Below are 19,177 nucleotides of genomic sequence, written 5' to 3'. Positions count from 1 at the left end.
AAGCTAGGCTACCGAGCTAAAACTAGCGCATTGGCTACACTTATCTTAAACTGTTATAGGTGTAGTTAATAGGCTATTACCTATTGTTTTAATTTGACTAAATACAACAAACCTAATGTCTTTGCTTGAAACTGTTTCAGTATTAACTTCAAATTTAAAGCATTTTTCACTAATTAGAGCAGAAACACCTTATACACTTGGCTACAACAGTTTTAGCTAACTGTAGCTAACGAGCTAAAAGTAGCTTATTGGTTAGCCCTCACCTGAGTAATCCTACCTAGCTAAAACTAGCTAATACACCAAATGTAAGCCAGGCTACGTAGCAATATATTTTATGGTTTATATAATTTTAATTATATAAACCATTAATATTTTTTCCAGTGAGAGTAGAATAATCTTTACTTCACTTGTTTCCCTCACACATTTATATAGTAAGCTTAAATAAGCTTATTGGGTTCAACTAGTGAAATCTGTTTTAGGTGTAGCAGTACCTAAAAAAGTGGTCTAGTTTCCATTTTAATTTCACTAAAAAATAACAACCTTGCAATAAATGAGAGAAGAATTAGCTTAACTTCACTTTATGTTTACCTCACATATGTACATGTATATATATTGTTGATAAATATTTGTGTATTTTTATTCCTTATCTTCATTTTTCCCCCCTAACTGCTGTAACATTCGACTTCACTGGCCAAAAATTTAAACAAAAAAGGCATATTATAGCTGCCATAAAGGTAGGATTTATTACTGCCCTACACTGTGTCAGTTGTTGCTGTGAGTTGCCAAGGCCTTAAAATAAAATGGCAATTAGCAAGAAGTTATCCTACAGCCTAATTTGTTATTATGTTTTATGTTATTTGCCTTAATCGACCAGAGATCACCAACATCATTTTAACTGCTACTGTGACAAACTAAAATTTCCAGTTAGTCATGGCTGAATTTGAATTTTTCCCGTAAATAACATGATTAATTCCCCTTTATTGGCTAATTAATTCTAGTGTTTGGACTCAACAGAAACCTGCCGAGAGCAATGAGTAAAATGGTTTTCTGTCCCAGTCTCTCTCTCCTCCATACCTGCTGTTGCTGAACAAGTTTGACAGGATTTTTTTAGCCTCCCACGTGTTTGTTAATTTGAATGTAAAGCAGGCAGTGATGTGAAGGGCCTGCCTGCACTTTGCACTTCCTGGTACAGTATCTCCCCCTCAGTCACTCCTCCCTGCTTGCTTTCCTGAATTACTCAACACACACAATAGTTTTCAGTGGAGCAAAGAAACATGAGCTGTCATATGCTTGTAACTAAACAAGATTAAAAGACTGTTTTTGATGATTAAGACTGACCTATTGCAGGAGGACATGTTTTAATCAAGAGTTTTTTTACATGTCTTTTAATCATGCTATAGCCAAGAGCTTTACAAACAATACAAATAATGACAAGGTGACTTATTAAAACTTCTCAACTCATGTAAATCACCCTTAACCCACCAGACAGGTACTTAGACAACAACTTGTCATTTCCAGGATTTGATGAGCAGTTGTGTCTACAGGGCAAACGAGGAGTGTGTGGGACGGATGTTGTGTTTACACTCCTTCTGCTGTGTTAAAATCTCTGCGGCTGAAGTTTCTCAGTGTCAGGTTACAGTGTGGGAAGCTCTCTCTGTCTTGTGCTGCTGGGAAAATGCAGTATAAATTGTTTAAATCAAGCACAGAGAAATATGATATCAGCTTTCTTTATATATATATTTATATGAGAGAGATGCAGTATAACCAGTGCTGTCAAAGGGAATGGGTTATCACAGTCTTACCAGTCAGAAATCCTAACCGGGTGAAACCAGTGACAAAGAAATGAGATACGTGACATATTACAGAAGAACAAAGACTGAACAGTTATTTAGAAAGCTGATTCATCTGTTTGCACTATTTTACCAAAAGGTCAAGAGTCGATTGTCAGACAACTTGAAAGGAGAGAAGTAATGCTTATACTGAGACTGTTGTATATTTCTAGAAAAGGAGCACCTAAACCTTCACTGATTTGTCTGTAAGGTAGTCATTAAAACAATATCAAACTTAAAAATATGTGATAAAAAAACTCACTAAAACTATTAATTTATGCAAATCTTACAAGTAAAGTAATTGCATTATTACTATTTCTGCAGAGATGATTTGTATTTACTTATCCCAATATTTTGATTTTCTAAATTTTGGTTATTACTTGCCACTTTATAGTAAACATAATGCATTAATGTACTAATTATTGAAGCACCTTTTGACTCATGTCATTTCCATGTTTTGATTTTTTTAAACTTTCTTTACCTTTTTTTAAAAAAAATTTCACTTAAATTTCTTGTTCTTTTTGCTTTTTTTGGGTTATTTTTGGATCATTTCCTCTTGAGTCACAATTGCCTTTTACCTGTGTTTTTTAAAGATCAAGCAAATTTTATCAGGTCTCCAGGGAGTTTATAATCTTATTCTTTATTTGATAATTGACTATGAAATAGATAGAAATTATGGGAGAAATTATTTTCCAATGACCCTGGGTCCAGCTAAATAAAAATAAAAATAAAAATAAAAATAAAAATAAAAATAAAAATAAAATAAAAATAAAAATAAAAACAAAAATAAAAATAAAACTAAAAACAAAAACAAAAACAAAAACAAAAACAAAAATAAAAATAAAAACAAAAATAAAAATAAAAATAAAAATAATACAAGCACAGAGTACTGCACATGCAACAGACCAGCAGAGCAATTCAGCATAAAAGGCCATTTAAAAACAGTTTAAAATACAAATGTAGAGTGCTTAAAATCCTAAAATCATAAGATGACATCATAAATATCAATACAACAGTTATGTGAAGTTGTTGGTAAATAAAATGTTTATTTTGTTGAAGAAATAGAACAGTAAATTGTTGTAATAAAACATCTGTCCTGTTGGCTGCTGGTTACATGTAGATAAAGAGGAACAGCGCCCTCTGCTGCATGACTGTAAGAACTGATATTGTCGCCTATGAAAACGTCATTATATAGCGACAATATTTTTCTTCTTTTTTTTAAAGGCTAATGTTGTCAATAAAGCTAAGCGTTTGTTTTTAAAGCTAGAATGCGATTTCGGAAATTATGCCAACTCTTTTAACTAAAAGTACAATTTATTTTCATCTACAGAATGACAGAGCCCGGAAGTCCACTCGGTTTGTAAACACATGGCTTGTCGTCGCGTTTGATGCTCAATTATGCCAAAACTCTTCGACATAAAGTTTCCGGGAGAATGTAAGACTCTTCCTGAAGGCTTTTGGTCCGCTGTAGATGTGTGGATAAAGAAACCTCACGTTGTAAACAAGCGTCTGTGCGGGGTGAAGGAGACAGAGAGTAAAGATGTGGACAGAGAGGCTCTGCAGCTGCTGCTGCTGGGTGATGATCAACTCTGTCAGGATGTGTTTTCCTTCATGATCAGCAGAGTTTCACCTGCAGAGACACACGGAGAGGAAAACCTCTGGTCCTCTAGTGTCAGGACATTTATTCCCAAAGTAAACAATTATGGGACACGCCTGCAAAAGGAGGTTATACTCAAAGGTAAGAGAGGATGCGAATGAAAAGCTCAACAAAACTGTTCTCTCATAATGAGTTTTAACCATTTACATCGGTTTGTTTTATTTCAAAAACATGGGAATAAGGCAGTGAGCACCTTAAGTGAGCAAGAAATAAGTAAAAGTACAAGAAAATTACCTGAAAATTGGTATAGAATAATTACCCCACCCCTCAAAACAAACAAAACAGTACTAGAAACTTAAAAAAAATCTTAAGAATATAATAATACTGTAAAGTAATCTTAAATAATATGTGTGCTTACTATAAATATATAGTTCTCTGGACATTTTTTAAAACTTTTTGAAAATTATTTTTAAAATCTACTTATTCTTGCAATTTGGGAGACATTTCTTATTAAGTTACTCCTTGCCTTTCCCCCCCATGTTTCTGATTCAAACAAATTTGCTCAGTGTTCAAAGGCTAAAATAGTCATTAAAGGTGTCTGAATGCAGCACAAAAAATCCGATGCTGATCCAGGTCTCAAAGAGCTAAAAATGTCTGTCCATTTTAGACTTTTGCAGACAACAAGTCACTTTTGTTCCATTTGAAGAGGATTCAGAGGGACAGGTGTCTCCAAAGAAGGGCAACATTTATCAGCTCCAGCTTCTCCACCAGAGCTGTGAGGAATGGTGAGTGGCTGAAGTCCAAATTTTAAGTGCGATTTTCAGTGAAAATAGCCTTTTTAAATAACTTTATTTGTGGATTTACAGTTTTTCTCCATTGCTTCGGCTCTTTTCTTGAAACAGAAAAGTTAGAAGTTAGCTGCTCAGTCTTTTCTAACTATCTTCCTCCCACTCGCTGCGCAATATTTGCAGTTTTTCAGTGTTAGAACACCACATGGTCAATATTTGCTGTGTCATTAAGCACTCAAATTAATTAATCAATCAATTAACTAATACATATCATTTTTACACTCTGTGAGAGTGTAAGATCTTAACACTTGATTTTGACACAAGACAGTTCCTTAATATTAAGTAATTACACAGGACCCACATTAAGGCCATTATCCTGTCAGTAATGTGATTTAGTAGCAGATGTTTCCAGAAAAAATGTCATTTAAATTGGCACAAACAGTAATCCTGGGGCTAGCACACAATTAAATTAAAAAAATATTCAAAAACAAAATCAAAAAAACTATTAATACAAGTTTAAAACAAAATAAAAATCTAAACAGCTTTGGCTTTATCTGCAGGGCCTTGGAGCTGCACGTGTTGTCTTCAGACGCGTGGTTCTCTGATGGCGTGGCGTACCCAAAGCTGCCCTGGCTGTCCACCGATCTGCTGCCTAAACTGGTGCGCTGGGCCACCGAATGCAAGAGCAGCGAGTTCAGGAGCACCTTGTCCCTGCTGCCGGTGGAGAAGTACAGCATCATGTACCAGCAGCTGAAGGAGAAGTACAAAGCTATGGTCAAGGTGAGGTCAGCTTGGTCGTTTTATATGTAAATTGTTTAAATGCTGTTAGTATTTATTGAGCGTTGTAACTGAGTACTTGTTCCCCATGATCTGTAGGTTTGGCCTGAGGTTACAGATCCGGAGAAATTTGTGTATGAGGATGTTGCCATCGCTACATATCTCCTTGTGAGTTCAAACCTGGTTGATGCTGTTGTTTTATTACCAAAAAAATCAATGATTGATTGATTGTATGATTGCTGTCAAGTATACAAACATCATATTGTACATGTATGTGCAGGTGAAACTCAATTTTATCTGTCACAGCTTTGACCCAGTAAATCGATTCAAGTGTGATATCAGAGGCAGGTGAACGCGTGTCAGCAGCAGCTGGTTAGAAGCTCTTGTGTCTGTCTCGCGGTGCTGCAGGTGCTGTGGGCTGAGGAGCGGGCAGAGAAAGGTTTGACTGCCAGACAGTCCTTTGTGGACCTGGGTTGTGGAAACGGCCTCCTGGTTCACATACTGGCCAGTGAAGGGGTAAGTCAGGCTGGATGAATGTTGGCTGGTTGTGATTTACAGTATGTTACCTCCTGGTTAAAAGCTAACTGAAAGAACACAAAGCCACAGAAAACAACCAAGATGTGATAACTCTGATGCAGATTGGAGTTTTCTGACACCATAACTTAAGACAGTAGTTATATAGATGTAGTTTTGTACTGAACTGAACGCAACACTTTCAACCAACAACAGACCGAACGTACTGAAAATCTAAACCTGAATTTAGGACAGTCAGAAACTGTGCTTTAATGTCATATTATGGTCCTGTCGTATGAGAAACTTTTTCAAAATAATAACTTTTTTAATTAAAATAATGAAAAGAGATCTTCAGACTTACTTATCTTGAAGTCATTAGAAATGATTCTAAGTCATTATTTTGAGACATTTAGTCATTATTTTTGAAATGGTAAGTTATATTAAAACACTTAGTATTTTGAAACACCAAATCATTATTTTTGAAAAAACAATAAGTCATTATTTTAAATCACAGTCATTATTTTGAGACACTAAATCATTATTTTTGAAATACTAAATAATTTTAAAACACGTATGTCATTATTTTTGCAAAAACAATAAGCCATTTTAAAACAATTCGTCATTACTTTGAATCACAAAGTCATTATTTTAAGACAGTAAGTCATTATTTTTAAATACTAAATCATTTTAAAACCCTAAGTTATAATTTTGAGACACAAAGTCAGATTATTTTGAGTTGCTTATTATGATGACTTGTAGGATCTTTTTTTTTCATTACATTGGCAGAAATGGCCTTCACGAGTAATGCAGTTGTGTAATTTAACATTGTTTTTATTGAAAAAAAAAATGTATTGAAATTTTTTTCAGCTCTTGTCTAGCCCAACGTGGTGGACCATGGATAAACAGGATGGCAATTTAGGCACTCCAAATTAATAAAAAAATAGATCAACCAAAACAGAAACATTAAGAGCCCTTTTTTTTCTTCTAGTGGCTAATTAATAAAGTTGTCATCTTGACTTCTTCATGATTTAGCCACTACAATAAAGGCTTTTAAATATCTCCCAACTTGTTGATATATTTTTTCCTGAATTTCTTCGCGCCTGGATCTCCTTCCTGTTTATTCCACTGTGTCCCTGTTTCACACCTGACACATTTCTGATCTACGTTTACGGAGCAACCCGTCGTCTGTTTCCGAGTGGTGGACCATCTGTCTGCCTGACATCCCAGAAACACACTACGAGCTTAATTGGCTAGATAAATGCACTCTAATGAGATGCATTCAACAGAAAGTGCTTTTAAATTGGAAATAAATAACAGATTTTTAACCACTATAACACCAAACACCACTGTAAACACTGTACAAACACCAACCCGCTCAAATAAGAGGTCCTTTAATTAGCCGAATCTTCACTGACAGCTTAATCAGTGACACAAGGTCCACGTTGCTAAATTTAAAACATCTGCAAAACCATCTCGCCGTAATGGCTAGTCACAAATGAGGACAGGTGTAATTGCAATTAGACATTGTGGTGGTTGAGTGTGATCAGCCGCTGACCTTCGTGCCATCTTGTGTCGCAGCATCCTGGAAAGGGCATCGATGTTCGGAAGAGGAAGATCTGGGACATGTACGGTCCCCAGACTCTATTAGAGGTGAGCAGGCTGAGCAAAAAGAAGGCGTATTCACTGTGACCACATTCAAGTTTTTAATTAGTGTTATTATCTCTTCACGTATCACACGCTGTAGGTGTATTTTCAGTGGGCATCGCCCCCTCACTGCTGCTGCTGCTGCTGCTGCTTTGTGCTTTGGGTTCATCCACTGAATCTTCTGTTATTATGAGACACATTTCAGAGCACAAGTAAAACTCTTGTATTAAAGTACAAAATGTAAATCAGGCTGCTGTCAAAACAACCCAATGTTAAAGTCCTTTTTTTGCTGTTTCTGAGCTTTTGAATTTTTCACATTATCCTCATCAACAAGTGAAGTTTGGCTGGTTTTAAATTGGGGTCTACAGATTATCAGCCAATTATCAGGGCTAATATTTGGCATTTTGAGGATAATCTGTATTGCTTTTTTTTTTTTAATGATTGGCGATAAAATTAATTAATGAAAAAGTGTGTGTACTACGCGTATCCAACACCAGGGAAGGCAGTCTGCATTACATGCAAAAAGAGCGTCAGCATAGGAGGAAGTTTTACTTGTAAAACCTCATGGAGCTATTTTAAATTTAATTTTCACTGAACTTTAAAAACAAAGTTGCAGGGGACTTGCTGTATATGATGTTGAAAGTTTCTGTTTTTATTAAGCTTTTGCTAAAGGCATTTATTTTCATGTTTATTGTAAATGCATATCGGTTCCAAATATCAGTTATTGGTATCATTAAGTACTAATAATTGTTATCGGCCCTAAAAAACAATCAGTCGTCCCCTAGTTTTAATGGAGATCTAGATGTCAAAATTTCCTTTGAAGTGCTCTCATTTATTTTGACTCAAAAGTTGAGTTTCTAAGTCCACTGGTGAGCAATGCCATATGCTGAGGAAGAACATGTGACGTAATGGAAAGCTCCAGAACAGTTACTAATATACCTGAGATTCACTGTGCTACAGACCCAATACATAAACCATCCCCCAACATGCATTTGTGTGAATACAGTAGTATGTATCTTTTTAAATGCATAAAGAATCATCAGTTATGTGGACATATCGACTAGGTTGTAAAGGCAGGTTACATCAGAAAAATACATCACTTGACTGCAATGTAGCAAACCAGGAAAAAAAGCAATACTGACCATATTCCAATATCCAAAATCTAAGATGATATCAGGTCTCATATTGTAAAGAAAAATCAATGTAATGATATCACCCAGACCTACGGTAGCCAGTATATTTGGTTTTAGATCTATTGTTCAGAGAAAACAAGCATATTGAAGACATCAGTGTGGGTACTGGAAGCATTTTTCCAGTATTTTTTGACACTTACAGACCAAACAACTAAATGATTAATTGACCAAGTATTTGGTAGTCGCTGCCCTGAAATTTCCCTATAACCTTTAATTATTTGCAAAAATCCATTTGGAAAAAAAATTAAGTTTTTTTTAAACATATTTAAAAGTAATTAAGCAGGCAGCAGGCAGTATTACACTTAAGATACTCCTTTTTTAAGGATTGCTACAAGCTACAAAAAGAAAACAGCACTTCTGCACTGGAGACTGAGTCCAGACACATCATGTAAACATGCACACATTTGCAGGGAAACCTGCACTCTCCTGTCTGCTTCTTAGACTCAGTCATTCATTTGACAACAAGCTGCTGACTGCTTCCATTTCAGGTCATCTATTATTGACTGATTTTTTGGGAGCGGATGTGGTAGACCAATCTTTCAGGGCCCCCAGGGGTGCTGTACTCAACCTTCATTTGGAGGCTCGCTCTGAAGCTCACTGGCTCTTAATGTACATCATTTGTGATGCTTGTAGACGACCTGAGCCGAGTATGCATTGTTTTATATGACTTCATAGCTGGATTGTATTAGTTTGATCATCTAAATGTTATTTAGAGCCCACAGACTAAATGACTTCCATTTATTTCACATGGACAGGTGTTCTTTGATATATTTAAGAGTTTGAGAACGGAAAAGGTTTTCCTTTTTTAGACAATTTCCATAAAGTGATTCAGAATCAATCACACCTTCTTGCATCATCCCCGCTTCTAAGGAGCTCTTGTGCTTTTGGGGTCTTTGCTATTTCAGGAAAAGGCAATTACTCCCAGCGAGAGCTTCTTATTCCCGGGTACGGACTGGCTGATTGGGAACCACTCGGACGAGCTCACACCATGGATCCCCGTTATAGCTGCCAGGCGAGTCATCAGCAGACACAATCTCACTCAGCAGCTCAAGTGCCAGCTGATCTCTCCAATTTGGAATAGCATTATGTGCAGAGGGAGAATGTGTGAATATGTGTGTGTGTGTGTGTGTGTTTGTTCCTGTGTGTCAGTTTATATTTCCCAATGCGACCACCTGATGGTGATGTTGAGCCTCAGTCTGAGAAATGGACTTTTCTCTAATCTGACTTCAGATGATAATCTCTCTAATTGTTTGTTTCCTGTTTGTTGAACAGATTCTTAAAAAAAAAAAAGTCAGCGCACTTCCCACCGAAGATTTATAACCATCATTTCCTCTTGGTCAGAATCTGTATTTTGCTCTCACTGCAGGTCATCCTACTCCTGCCGCTACTTTGTCCTCCCCTGCTGTTTCTTCGACTTTTATGCAAAATACCAGAGACGTCGGTGCAAGAAGTCTCAGTATAAAGAATACATCGACTTCATCACGGAGGTCAGCCAAGTCAGTGGCTTCAACACTGAAGAGGACTGCCTGAGAATACCGTCCACCAAAAGGGTATTTTACACCAGCCTTGTCTCATATTGTGTGACTGACATGTTTTTAAATATTAAACATTTTTTTTATATTTACTCCAAAAGAAGTTATAAAGTTACATTTAGAGTTGCAGCTCTAATCTAATACATGTTTTGGTTCGTGTCTAAATGGTGACGCCAGAAAGGAGATAATCCTCGTGAGATTTCATGTTTCATGTTTCAAGTGATCACTTTAACTTTTCCAAGCCCTTTCCTTAACCCTAAAAGTGCTGAAGCTAACCAGGCCTTAACCACAGTATTGTCACACTATTAACCCTTTGAAATCTGGGAAAATGGGAAGAAGCTAATAAGCAACTTAAGAGCAAATGACCCCAATATTAGCAAAAAATTACAAGAAAATTACCAGAAAATTAGCCTAGACTACGTAGTCAGTCAGTTGGTGGTAAAGAGTTAGGACGCAAGCTGGTTTCTTGATCAGCTCGTGCACATGTACTGCATGCCTATCAAGTTGTAGGTGTGACTGACCTTTGTTGCATGTCCTCTCTTCTCATCTTTTTGTCTCATCTTTCTGTGACTTTCCAATAACATGAGCATATTTTCTTCTTGTAAAAACGGTTATCAGAATTGTCTGCAAAATTATTATAAACTGCATTCAAGTTCTTCAGACCTGCACAGCTGTGCATCCCCGCCTTTTCTCCACCTGAGGCTCATTTATTACAGACAGGCAGAAATAAATCAAGTCTTTATCATCCCCAAAGGGACGTTTCCTTCACAGCTGCCAGACAGTAATTGCCTCTATACACATGGACACATAATAAAAACAAGCAAGTATTTACTGGGCTTTTAATGTACAGCGATCAGTCATAATCACTTTGTACATAAAAGCAGCAGCTCCCCAAACAGCAGTACATATATCCAGAATGATTTGTGTTGAAATAGTGCAGTTTGTTTTGTTTACAGTAACACACATATTGAGGATTTGTGTTCCTGCTTTTGAGTTTTTGAGCCTCAGCACCCACAGGAGTCCTCCTGACATCCAGCTCCTTTTTTTTCCTGCAGGTGTGTCTGGTGGGAAAGTCAAGAAGCTACCAGCTTTCTGACGAGGCCGAGGCAGAGCGGCGAAGAGCTCATTACATCCAGAGCCGCCAGACCGCCTCTGGGCTCGCAGTTCAAAGGTCAGACATCCGAAATGATGGTGACAGTTGCCATGGGAACGAAGACACTAACGGAACCCCTGACAGCAGCTGGGGAGCGGGGTTCCAGCCCAGAGATAGGGTTGAAACGGTTCGAAACTGCGCCGCTCTCCCACGAGACTTTGTTGACGGTGTTGTCCTGCGGGTTGCTATGGCTCTTCTGGGAATGACTGAAGATGACGGCAGCAGGTCCTCCAGTGACTGGAATCGTGGAGGTAAACCGCAACAAAACACACAAGATAAACAAACAAATCACACAAGTCTCCCCGGACATGAGTTGTTACTGAAGAGATGAACGGGTTCAGATTAAATCCAGAGTAGGAGACATTATCTGTGAAGCCATTATTGTTATCATGCACTGTGGGGGGTTGCTGAATTCATTACTTTTTGATATGTGTTGAAGGGCAGCTATATATATATATGTGTGTGTGTGTGTGTGTGTGTGTGTGTGTGTATATACATACACACACACACACACACACACACATATATATGATATATTTTATATGGCAACGCAGTTAGTAGATAAATTAAATAGTAAATAAAGTCAGTAAATAGGCTTCAAGTCACATGGATTTATGTTGCTCATCATAAGTTGTATGCTCAGATACTGTTCGACCACCGTTGCAGGCACAGGCATCAATGTATAAAAAGATCCCAGCCAAAATATGTAACACAGCGTGACGTTAACTTCACATTCTCCGTATATGTAACCTCAACACTCCCAGAGCAACACTGATGAGTCACTTCTCACATTTCTCGTCACTGCCTTGAAATACATTTCCACGTGCGTCGTGGCAGGTTGGCAGCCTCTGCAGCCTGAACCTCTCGTCTGATCCCCACTTCCATCATCCGATCTGACCCCCCACCTCTCTCGTCAACACCCTGTCCTTCTCTCGGCATCAGTCGGCAGGGCCTTCGTGACACACAGCGACGCCACTTTGAACTCCTGCATCTCACTCTCTGCCTGCAACTTCCTGCGCCGCACGGTACAGAGAGTGCCACACACGCCGCATCACACAAATATGCACAACGCCAACGCATCACCTTTGTCAGCGCCTCTTCACCACCACTGCCGCACACACACATGCGTGGTATGAATGAGATTAGGAGATGAGGACTTCTATGATTAAAACAGAAAATTCTCTGTCATTATGTCAGATCTGAAATTAGAGGTAGAAAATATGAGGGAGAGCGAATAAAGGGAGTGTGTAACCCTGTATAGAGATGACTGGATGAATAATGCACCACCATCTATGATTTATGCATGAGTATGCATTTGTATCGAGGTATTCCTACCAGTTATCTGCTGTGTAAGAACAAAGGGTAAATCCAGGGCGAGCCAGTCCATATTGAAAAGATCCAGAGTCATCGCAGGGCTTTTGAGACTCAGTTTCTCTTGATTTTTAATGCATCTTCAAAGTGTATGAGTGTGTTTAATCTATTCGTATCTGATATTTGAAGTGATACTTCAGTAGAGTTTTGGTTCTATAGCTTCCTGGCTTTAGTGTAAGTCCAAATTTTGTTAAATATGCAGTACTTATCAGTTGCTCCTGAGCAGCGAGTCTCTTTTTTTTAACTCTTTGAGAGTGCAAATGCATCTGAAATACACACATTTAACTCATTAATTGAAAAGCATAAAATAATAATTAAATACTTCTGCTGCTACTACTACTACTACTAATATTAATAATGATAATGACTTTATTTTTGTAGTACATATCTACAAAAGGTTACAAAGTGCTTCACAGAGTGCATGAAAATAAAACAAAAAATACAGTTACAATAATTTAAACAGTTTTAAGTGCTAAGAAAAATAGAACAAAAGGAAATAAAACACCTATACAACACTTAACAGAAGTCACCTATCAGAAATGTACAAATCAGGCATCAAAGGGAAAAGCTTTCCTATAAAAATATGTTTTAAGCATTTAAAAAAAAAAATATGGGTGAGGTGCTAGCGAGCCTAATCTTCTCAGGCAGAGAATAAGTCTTTCTAGGTCAGCTGATTTAATTTTGGTAATATTTGTAAGGTGTTGTTGACACGTTGTTCAAAGTTTAGTTGAGAATCAAATGTTATGCCTAAATTTCTCGCTGTTGATTAAGATAGTAAATGTGTTTCTTTGTCCAGCTGAACTTGGATCGGGTGCAAAAACAATATATTTCTTGCTGAAATTCTCTCATATTTAATAATCTCTAAACTAGGCGGGGGTTGCCTCCTTTTAAGAAGGAAACAATGTTAGACTGTTTTGTCGAGGCAAAATTCATTATTTGAAACCAATGTGACCAATTTATAAGCCTTCCTGCTGCTGGACAGCATGATACTTGCTCCCTAAAGTTAAAATACTGTATATTTCACAGGTGTTTCAAATGGCTGTGTGAGATGTGCAGACGTGTAAGGCTGGCTGCTGTAGCTTTACTAATTCATGCATGCTGTACTGCTGACTGGGCTCAGGTAGTTATGTAACCCTGCTGAGAATGAAAGTCAGTGTGCAGCTGTACATCTAACATGCATCGTCAACAAAGCAGTAAAATCTGTTTTTTGGGCAACCTTTTTTGTCCCCAATAGAGGGTTACAGATGGGTTCAAAATGCACAAGTATTTCATGTAAATGTTTGTATAGTTTCGTTGTGCATCCATGTAGCTGTAGCCTATGTACCGAACAGAAGCTTGTATGAAATAGGGAGTGGGTGCGAGTGGGTACAGAATGTTATTAACGGCTCCCATCACACTTCAGTTTAGTCCCAGAGTCCTCCAGGAGACCCTGCAGCAAGTTGTGCGTTGTAGAATCGTCGTCAAGTAGTTTACACGAATTTCAGTTGCACTCAGCTCACATTTGAGCCTCATATTACACCCTCTTTATAATGATACCAACACAACGATCAGTCAAAATATCAATAAGTCGGTCAAAAAAGAGTAAATCTGCAGCAATCATTTCAAAGAGCAATGTGCAGGATTTTGTGGTATCCAGCGGTGAGGCTGCAGATTGCAACTCCCTATGCAGATATAAACAAAATGAAAACGCAACAATTCTTCGTTTCAGGTGATTATACACTAAAAAAAACATAGTTACCAACATTTTTTTCCATTTCTGCTAATAGATTACCCTAAGTCCCACACTATCGATCCTTTAAGTTGTCTTTTATGAAAAATTGGCAAAACAAGCTTGTGTCATCAAGCTTGCCATGTCATCTTGGCCTGTGCGAAATTGCAATATGAAGTTTTCACCATTCCCTAACAATTTAAAGACCAGACTGTTTGCTAGAATAATCTAGACGGTAATTGTTCCAATATTCTATAATAAAGATAGCAGCCATACATAATATTATATTGGAAATTTTTTAAAAATCCTGTATCTATAAGTATTGTTAAGAATGGGATGGTGCTAATTTGGCTTTTCACAAGACTTGACTTCACAAGAAAACAGTAAGAACTAAGGTAAGTAAAAACAATGATGATTTTATGAAGCAGAAATATTGTTTTTCTCATCTTTCCCAACTTTTTAATCATTTTGTGACCCCTTTGGATGAATCTGGCTCGCAGGTTAAGAAATTATTCTGAGCATTTTAAGGTTTTGAAAGGCAATTAAATTAATGTCAATATTAATGAGCAAATTTGTATGCCACAAAATGACCATTAATCTATCAATGATTCATGCTTAGTTACCTTAAATTCATGAAAGAAAACTTGTGAAAATGATTTTTGTTCACCAGAGACATGCGAGAAAAACATCTGCATGATTCAAAGTAACACAGCCTGAATAATTGATATATAAATGTGATACAATTGATAGATATACTTTTTGGATGAAGTATTCCTTTAAGAGAGTTAAAAAGTAAGTGAAGTTATATATATATATAAGTTATATATATATATATATATATATAAACTATGCATCATATATATATGTATGTATGTATGGAAATTTACACACACACACTCAAAGTATAAATGAATAAATAAACAAAACAGCCTACAAAAAGCCTATAAAAGGTGTGTTTTCGGAAACCAGTCCAAACAGTCATAGCTTGGGGAAGCTGATTTGGGCTAACAGAGAATGTGCGATCATTTTTTGTATGGCAGTTGGAGCGGGGAATTAATAAAAGGCCAAAATTTGTTGACTGGATTGGTCATTAGGTGGAGTAAGGAGGGAGGAGATCAGTGATGTAACTGGGGGGTATGGTATTGTAGTGCAATATATGTAATCAATAGGACTTTGTCGTTTATTGTGAATGTTACAGGAAGTCAGAGGAAGCATACTGGCTGACTTTTGTGGTCAGTTGCTGCTCTGATTTATTCACCACTCAGCAATCTTAGAGCTGATTTCCTCCGTTCAGCCTGATTCTGAATCAGTTTAAGCAGCAAAAACAATCGTCAGCAACAATCAGTTACAGCGGTTGCTGTTTGCACAGGGGACGTTTCTGCCTTAAAAACTGTATGTTAAGCCAAGCCATTAATAACCGTCTCTGTTGGTCTTAGTCCAAGCAGATTCTGCTCCGTCAATACTGCCTTTCTCCCATTAATCCCCATTAACATGGTAGGCAGCAAAGGGCAGCTCTAAAGGCGTATTGATATTATATTAAGGCCCGGAGCTCCCTGGCGTCTGGGCTGGAGGACGGCAGTCTGCCCAGTTTCACACTCGGCAGTGCACTGTGTTTGGCCGTGCAAGTGTGTGTGAATGTGGGAGTGTGTTGCATATTTCAGGGATTAACTCAGCAATATGGCCAGCTAAGTTTAGGATTTATTTTGGTGGACAATATGCTTTAGAAAACCATCACAGCTGTAAAATTCAGTTGTACATTTAGTGTAAAGTCATAAATAATATTAACGCTGAGATGGTAAATTTAATTCTTTGTCCAGCTGAACTTGGATCGGAGGCAAAGACAATATATTTCACAGTGAAATTCGCTCACATTTAATCATCTCTAAACCAGTTGGGGTTGTCTGGAGTGCCACCAGAGATTCGGTGTAGAAGTATGATGAAGATGGCATTATGATGTCTGCAGATTTAGGTCAAATATTGTTATGAAACAGTACAAAGGGGCATTGGAAATCTTGTGGTGTGTCCCTCTCCAATATGTCAGAGAAAACAGGAGAAAGACTGTCATTTGTACAAAGCAAAGGTCAATCCTGATTGAATTCTCTTCTGGGGTTAAAAGGGCAAATCCAGAAATACAGAAAATTTCATGAAACGGAGCTCAAAGCAGCTCCGAGTACGTCATTTGTCTGCTTACTTTTCTCTAAACTCGTAGCTTTATGCATTTTAATATGGCCCTTTCTACTTTTTTGCTCTTTGGTATCTAAAATTACTGTCCCAGTGGGGGAGTGACGACAGTGACTCACGCTCTTAAAGGCCGGTGGGAGATCCAGTGGTAAAATTCATGCTGGTTGCCCTGACAGCTTGTTGGAGCAGCTTTAATTGAGCACACTTCACAGCCCTGACTTACACTAAAAGACAGTGACTGAGGTGTTTTTCTTTCTCCCTCTCTTTTCTGCTAAAATGTTCGGTATGTCGCATTGATCTCCCTCTCACTCCTGGAGCATTTTCATGTTGTTGCTCTGCCTCTGTCCAAACAACCGGTGACATCGACGCAAGCCATTGGATGCTTGTTTCTTACGCTGCAGTGGTGAATAAAAATTATTTTAGTGTATGCCTGAAGCAGCGTGCTAATATATTGATGAATGTGACATCGATAGACCTCCTTCTGCTCCTTTGTGACACTTTGCTCTTTCTTTCTTTTCTTCCTCTCCTCCCTGCTCCTCAGGCAGCCTCTCTGTGAGCGAGGTCGCCGGGCTGTTGGAGCAGGAAACCCTGCAGCTCCTGAAGAAGGAGTGTGGAGGCCTTCAGACGCTGCTCAAGAACAACCACCAAGTCTTCAGAGGTAGTTGGACAACACGCTTTATATACATTTTCAGGGCTACTTATAACATAATGTATCGTATCGTATCGTATCGTATCGTATCGTATCGTATCGTATCGTATCGTATCGTATCGTATCGTATCGTATCGTATCGTATCGCAACTTATCGTGTCTTATCGTGTCTTATCGTGTCGTGTCGTGTCGTGCCGTGCCGTGCCGTGCCGTGCCGTGCCTTGTCTTGTCTTGTCTTGTCTTGTCTTGTCTTGTTTTATCTTGTTTTATCTTATCTTGTCTTATCTTGTCTTGTCGCGTGTTGTCGTATTGTATGGCATTGTATCATAATATATCTGTTTTATATATGTTTTATGTTATCTTATATGGAGCCACCAACAGAGGTCCGAGCTAAGCCCTTAATGTCCTAAAACCCTAGAAATGTCCTGAATTCCTAGAAAATCCCAAAATCTTAAAAATGCCCTAAAATCCTAGAAATGTCCAAAAATAAACATCCTAAAATCTAGAAATTATCTAAAATCCTGTAAATGTCCAGCACTAAACTTCCTGAAATCTTAGAATCATCCTAAAATAAATGTCCCAAAACGATCCTAATGTCCTAAAGTCTTAGAAATGTCTTAAAATGAGAGAAACATCCTGAAATCCTTGAAGTCTTCAGAAATCCTAGTGACGTCCTGAAGTCCTAGAAATGTCCTAAAATCCTAAAACATGTATGGGGTGCTGCGACTGGCCCCTGGCCTTCTGTCTTTTGGCAAAAGTGGCCCCCAAGCATAGCAAGTTGAGTATCCCTGGTCGAGAGGAACAGCTTTACGTGTGAGTTTTAAAGGTAGCACTTTGTTCTGAAGAGGTCCTGTGTCTTTCTGTCGTTCCTTGTCTTTCAGTGGAAGGTGGGAGGGTGCACATAAGAGACTGGCGGGACAGGAAGTCCTCCAGGGCGGATACCCAGAGGAAGCCCGTTGCACCTGGTGCTCTGAAAACTCGGCCCTGCTGGTTCTACGACCACCACCCTCAGTGCTGCCCCCTGCAGGCTGAACACTGTGCCTTCGCTCATGGACCTGACGACCTCCGACCCTCAACCAGACCTCTGAAGAAGATGAAAAATGCCTTTTGATTGGCTCATTTGTTCTGAACAGGTCATTTGAACTCATTTATTAGTAGATTATAAAACTCAGGAACTGCTTCTCTAATTAACAGCATTCACTGAGTTCACTGAACCTCCTGGAAAAGTCCCGACATCAAGTCCCACAGCCGCCAAGAGGAAGAAGTTCAGGTCCAAGCAGTGTGAGTTTTATTAATGCCACATTTTATTATTTCTGGAAAATGAGGTCTTGAAATTTCACACTGACCACTTTTTTTTCGGTGCGAGGCTGCCAGAATGTGATGCTTCCTGGTGCAGCGTTAGGTTTCACTTTTTCACAACACCGGGTTACATTGTCTGCTTTCAGAGTTTTCTTTCTTTCATTTATTTTGAGAAACGGGCTTCTGCTAAGCTCGGAAAATTTTACACTTAGCGTTTATTAAAGTGTATTACAAGCTGCTTCTTTTTTTTTACTTAAAGATAATCAAATCTGTGATAGATTTCTTTGTTGTCGAGCACTCAGGCTGTCTTTCAACTTTTCTCTCCACTGCAGCAAAACTTTAAAAGCTTTCACTTAGACACTTAATTCACGTCAGACAGGTACTTTGAGGTTCACAGGCAGGGTGGAGGATAGAGGCCCGACAGCGTTTGAACAAAGTAAATGTTAGCGGCATGAATTATTTGTTGGCAGTAGCTGAGGGGTGAGCTGCATGTTGTCCCCTCTGGACGGGGGCTCACTGCTGTGTCTCTCTAACACAGTGTGCCATCACCCTGTGGCTCAAATGTCAAAAACAGTTAAGGCCCACTCAGGGACTGCAGCGGGGTGATGGGAAGCATCTCCTTGGGGATTTGTTTGTTTATGTGAACAACAATAATGAAGCCATTGAGGTAAAAGAGCAGAATATTAAATCTATCAAGTTTTGCAATTGTGACAGTGAATAATGTTTTTTGTTTTTTGTTTTTTTAAGGTAGTTACACAGTGTAGTTTCCTGACAATAAGTGAAAGCATATTTTGGGTATCTTGTTTTGCCATTTGGTGCCACTAATGTGTAAACTGACCACTGTTCACCCAAATAATGAAAACATTTTTTACAACTGTGGAAGGCAAGTTCTTTCTATTTCTAAGGTATTTTTTGGGGCTTTTTTGCCTTTGTTGGATAGGAC

The 19,177-nt window shown here is 38.3% G+C and overlaps 1 protein-coding gene across 1 annotated transcript; it reads left to right on the top strand.

Moving 5' to 3' along the window:
- Positions 1–2,866: 2,866 nt before the first annotated feature.
- Positions 2,867–18,945, top strand: trmt44 (tRNA methyltransferase 44 homolog). The gene is made up of 11 exons (XM_088073628.1): positions 2,867–3,567; positions 4,094–4,211; positions 4,775–4,994; positions 5,091–5,159; positions 5,400–5,507; positions 7,083–7,154; positions 9,247–9,353; positions 9,708–9,891; positions 10,929–11,277; positions 16,828–16,944; positions 17,817–18,945. The coding sequence occupies exons 1-11, from the start codon at positions 3,228–3,230 to the stop codon at positions 18,044–18,046; spliced, it is 1,914 nt and encodes a 637-aa protein (XP_087929754.1). The 5' UTR covers positions 2,867–3,227; the 3' UTR covers positions 18,047–18,945.
- The last annotated feature ends 232 nt before the right edge of the window (positions 18,946–19,177 follow it).

The sequence above is a fragment of the Plectropomus leopardus genome, chromosome 23 (assembly GCF_026936395.1).
Source record: "Plectropomus leopardus strain MGB_pleo_1.0 chromosome 23, ASM2693639v1, whole genome shotgun sequence".
Lineage (NCBI taxonomy): Eukaryota > Metazoa > Chordata > Actinopteri > Perciformes > Serranidae > Plectropomus > Plectropomus leopardus.
Note: the sequence above shows the minus strand (reverse complement) of the source record. Positions and strands in the feature narration are given on the sequence as shown.

Bases quoted from the DNA above. Each gene is read 5' to 3' on its own strand.
- trmt44 (XM_088073628.1), top strand. From the start codon at position 3,228: ATGCCAAAACTCTTCGACATAAAGTTTCCGGGAGAATGTAAGACTCTT. The intron at 9,354-9,707 runs GCGAGTCATCAG...CTCTCACTGCAG, and splicing joins ATCCCCGTTATAGCTGCCAG to GTCATCCTACTCCTGCCGCT. The intron at 16,945-17,816 runs GTAGTTGGACAA...CTTGTCTTTCAG, and splicing joins CAACCACCAAGTCTTCAGAG to TGGAAGGTGGGAGGGTGCAC.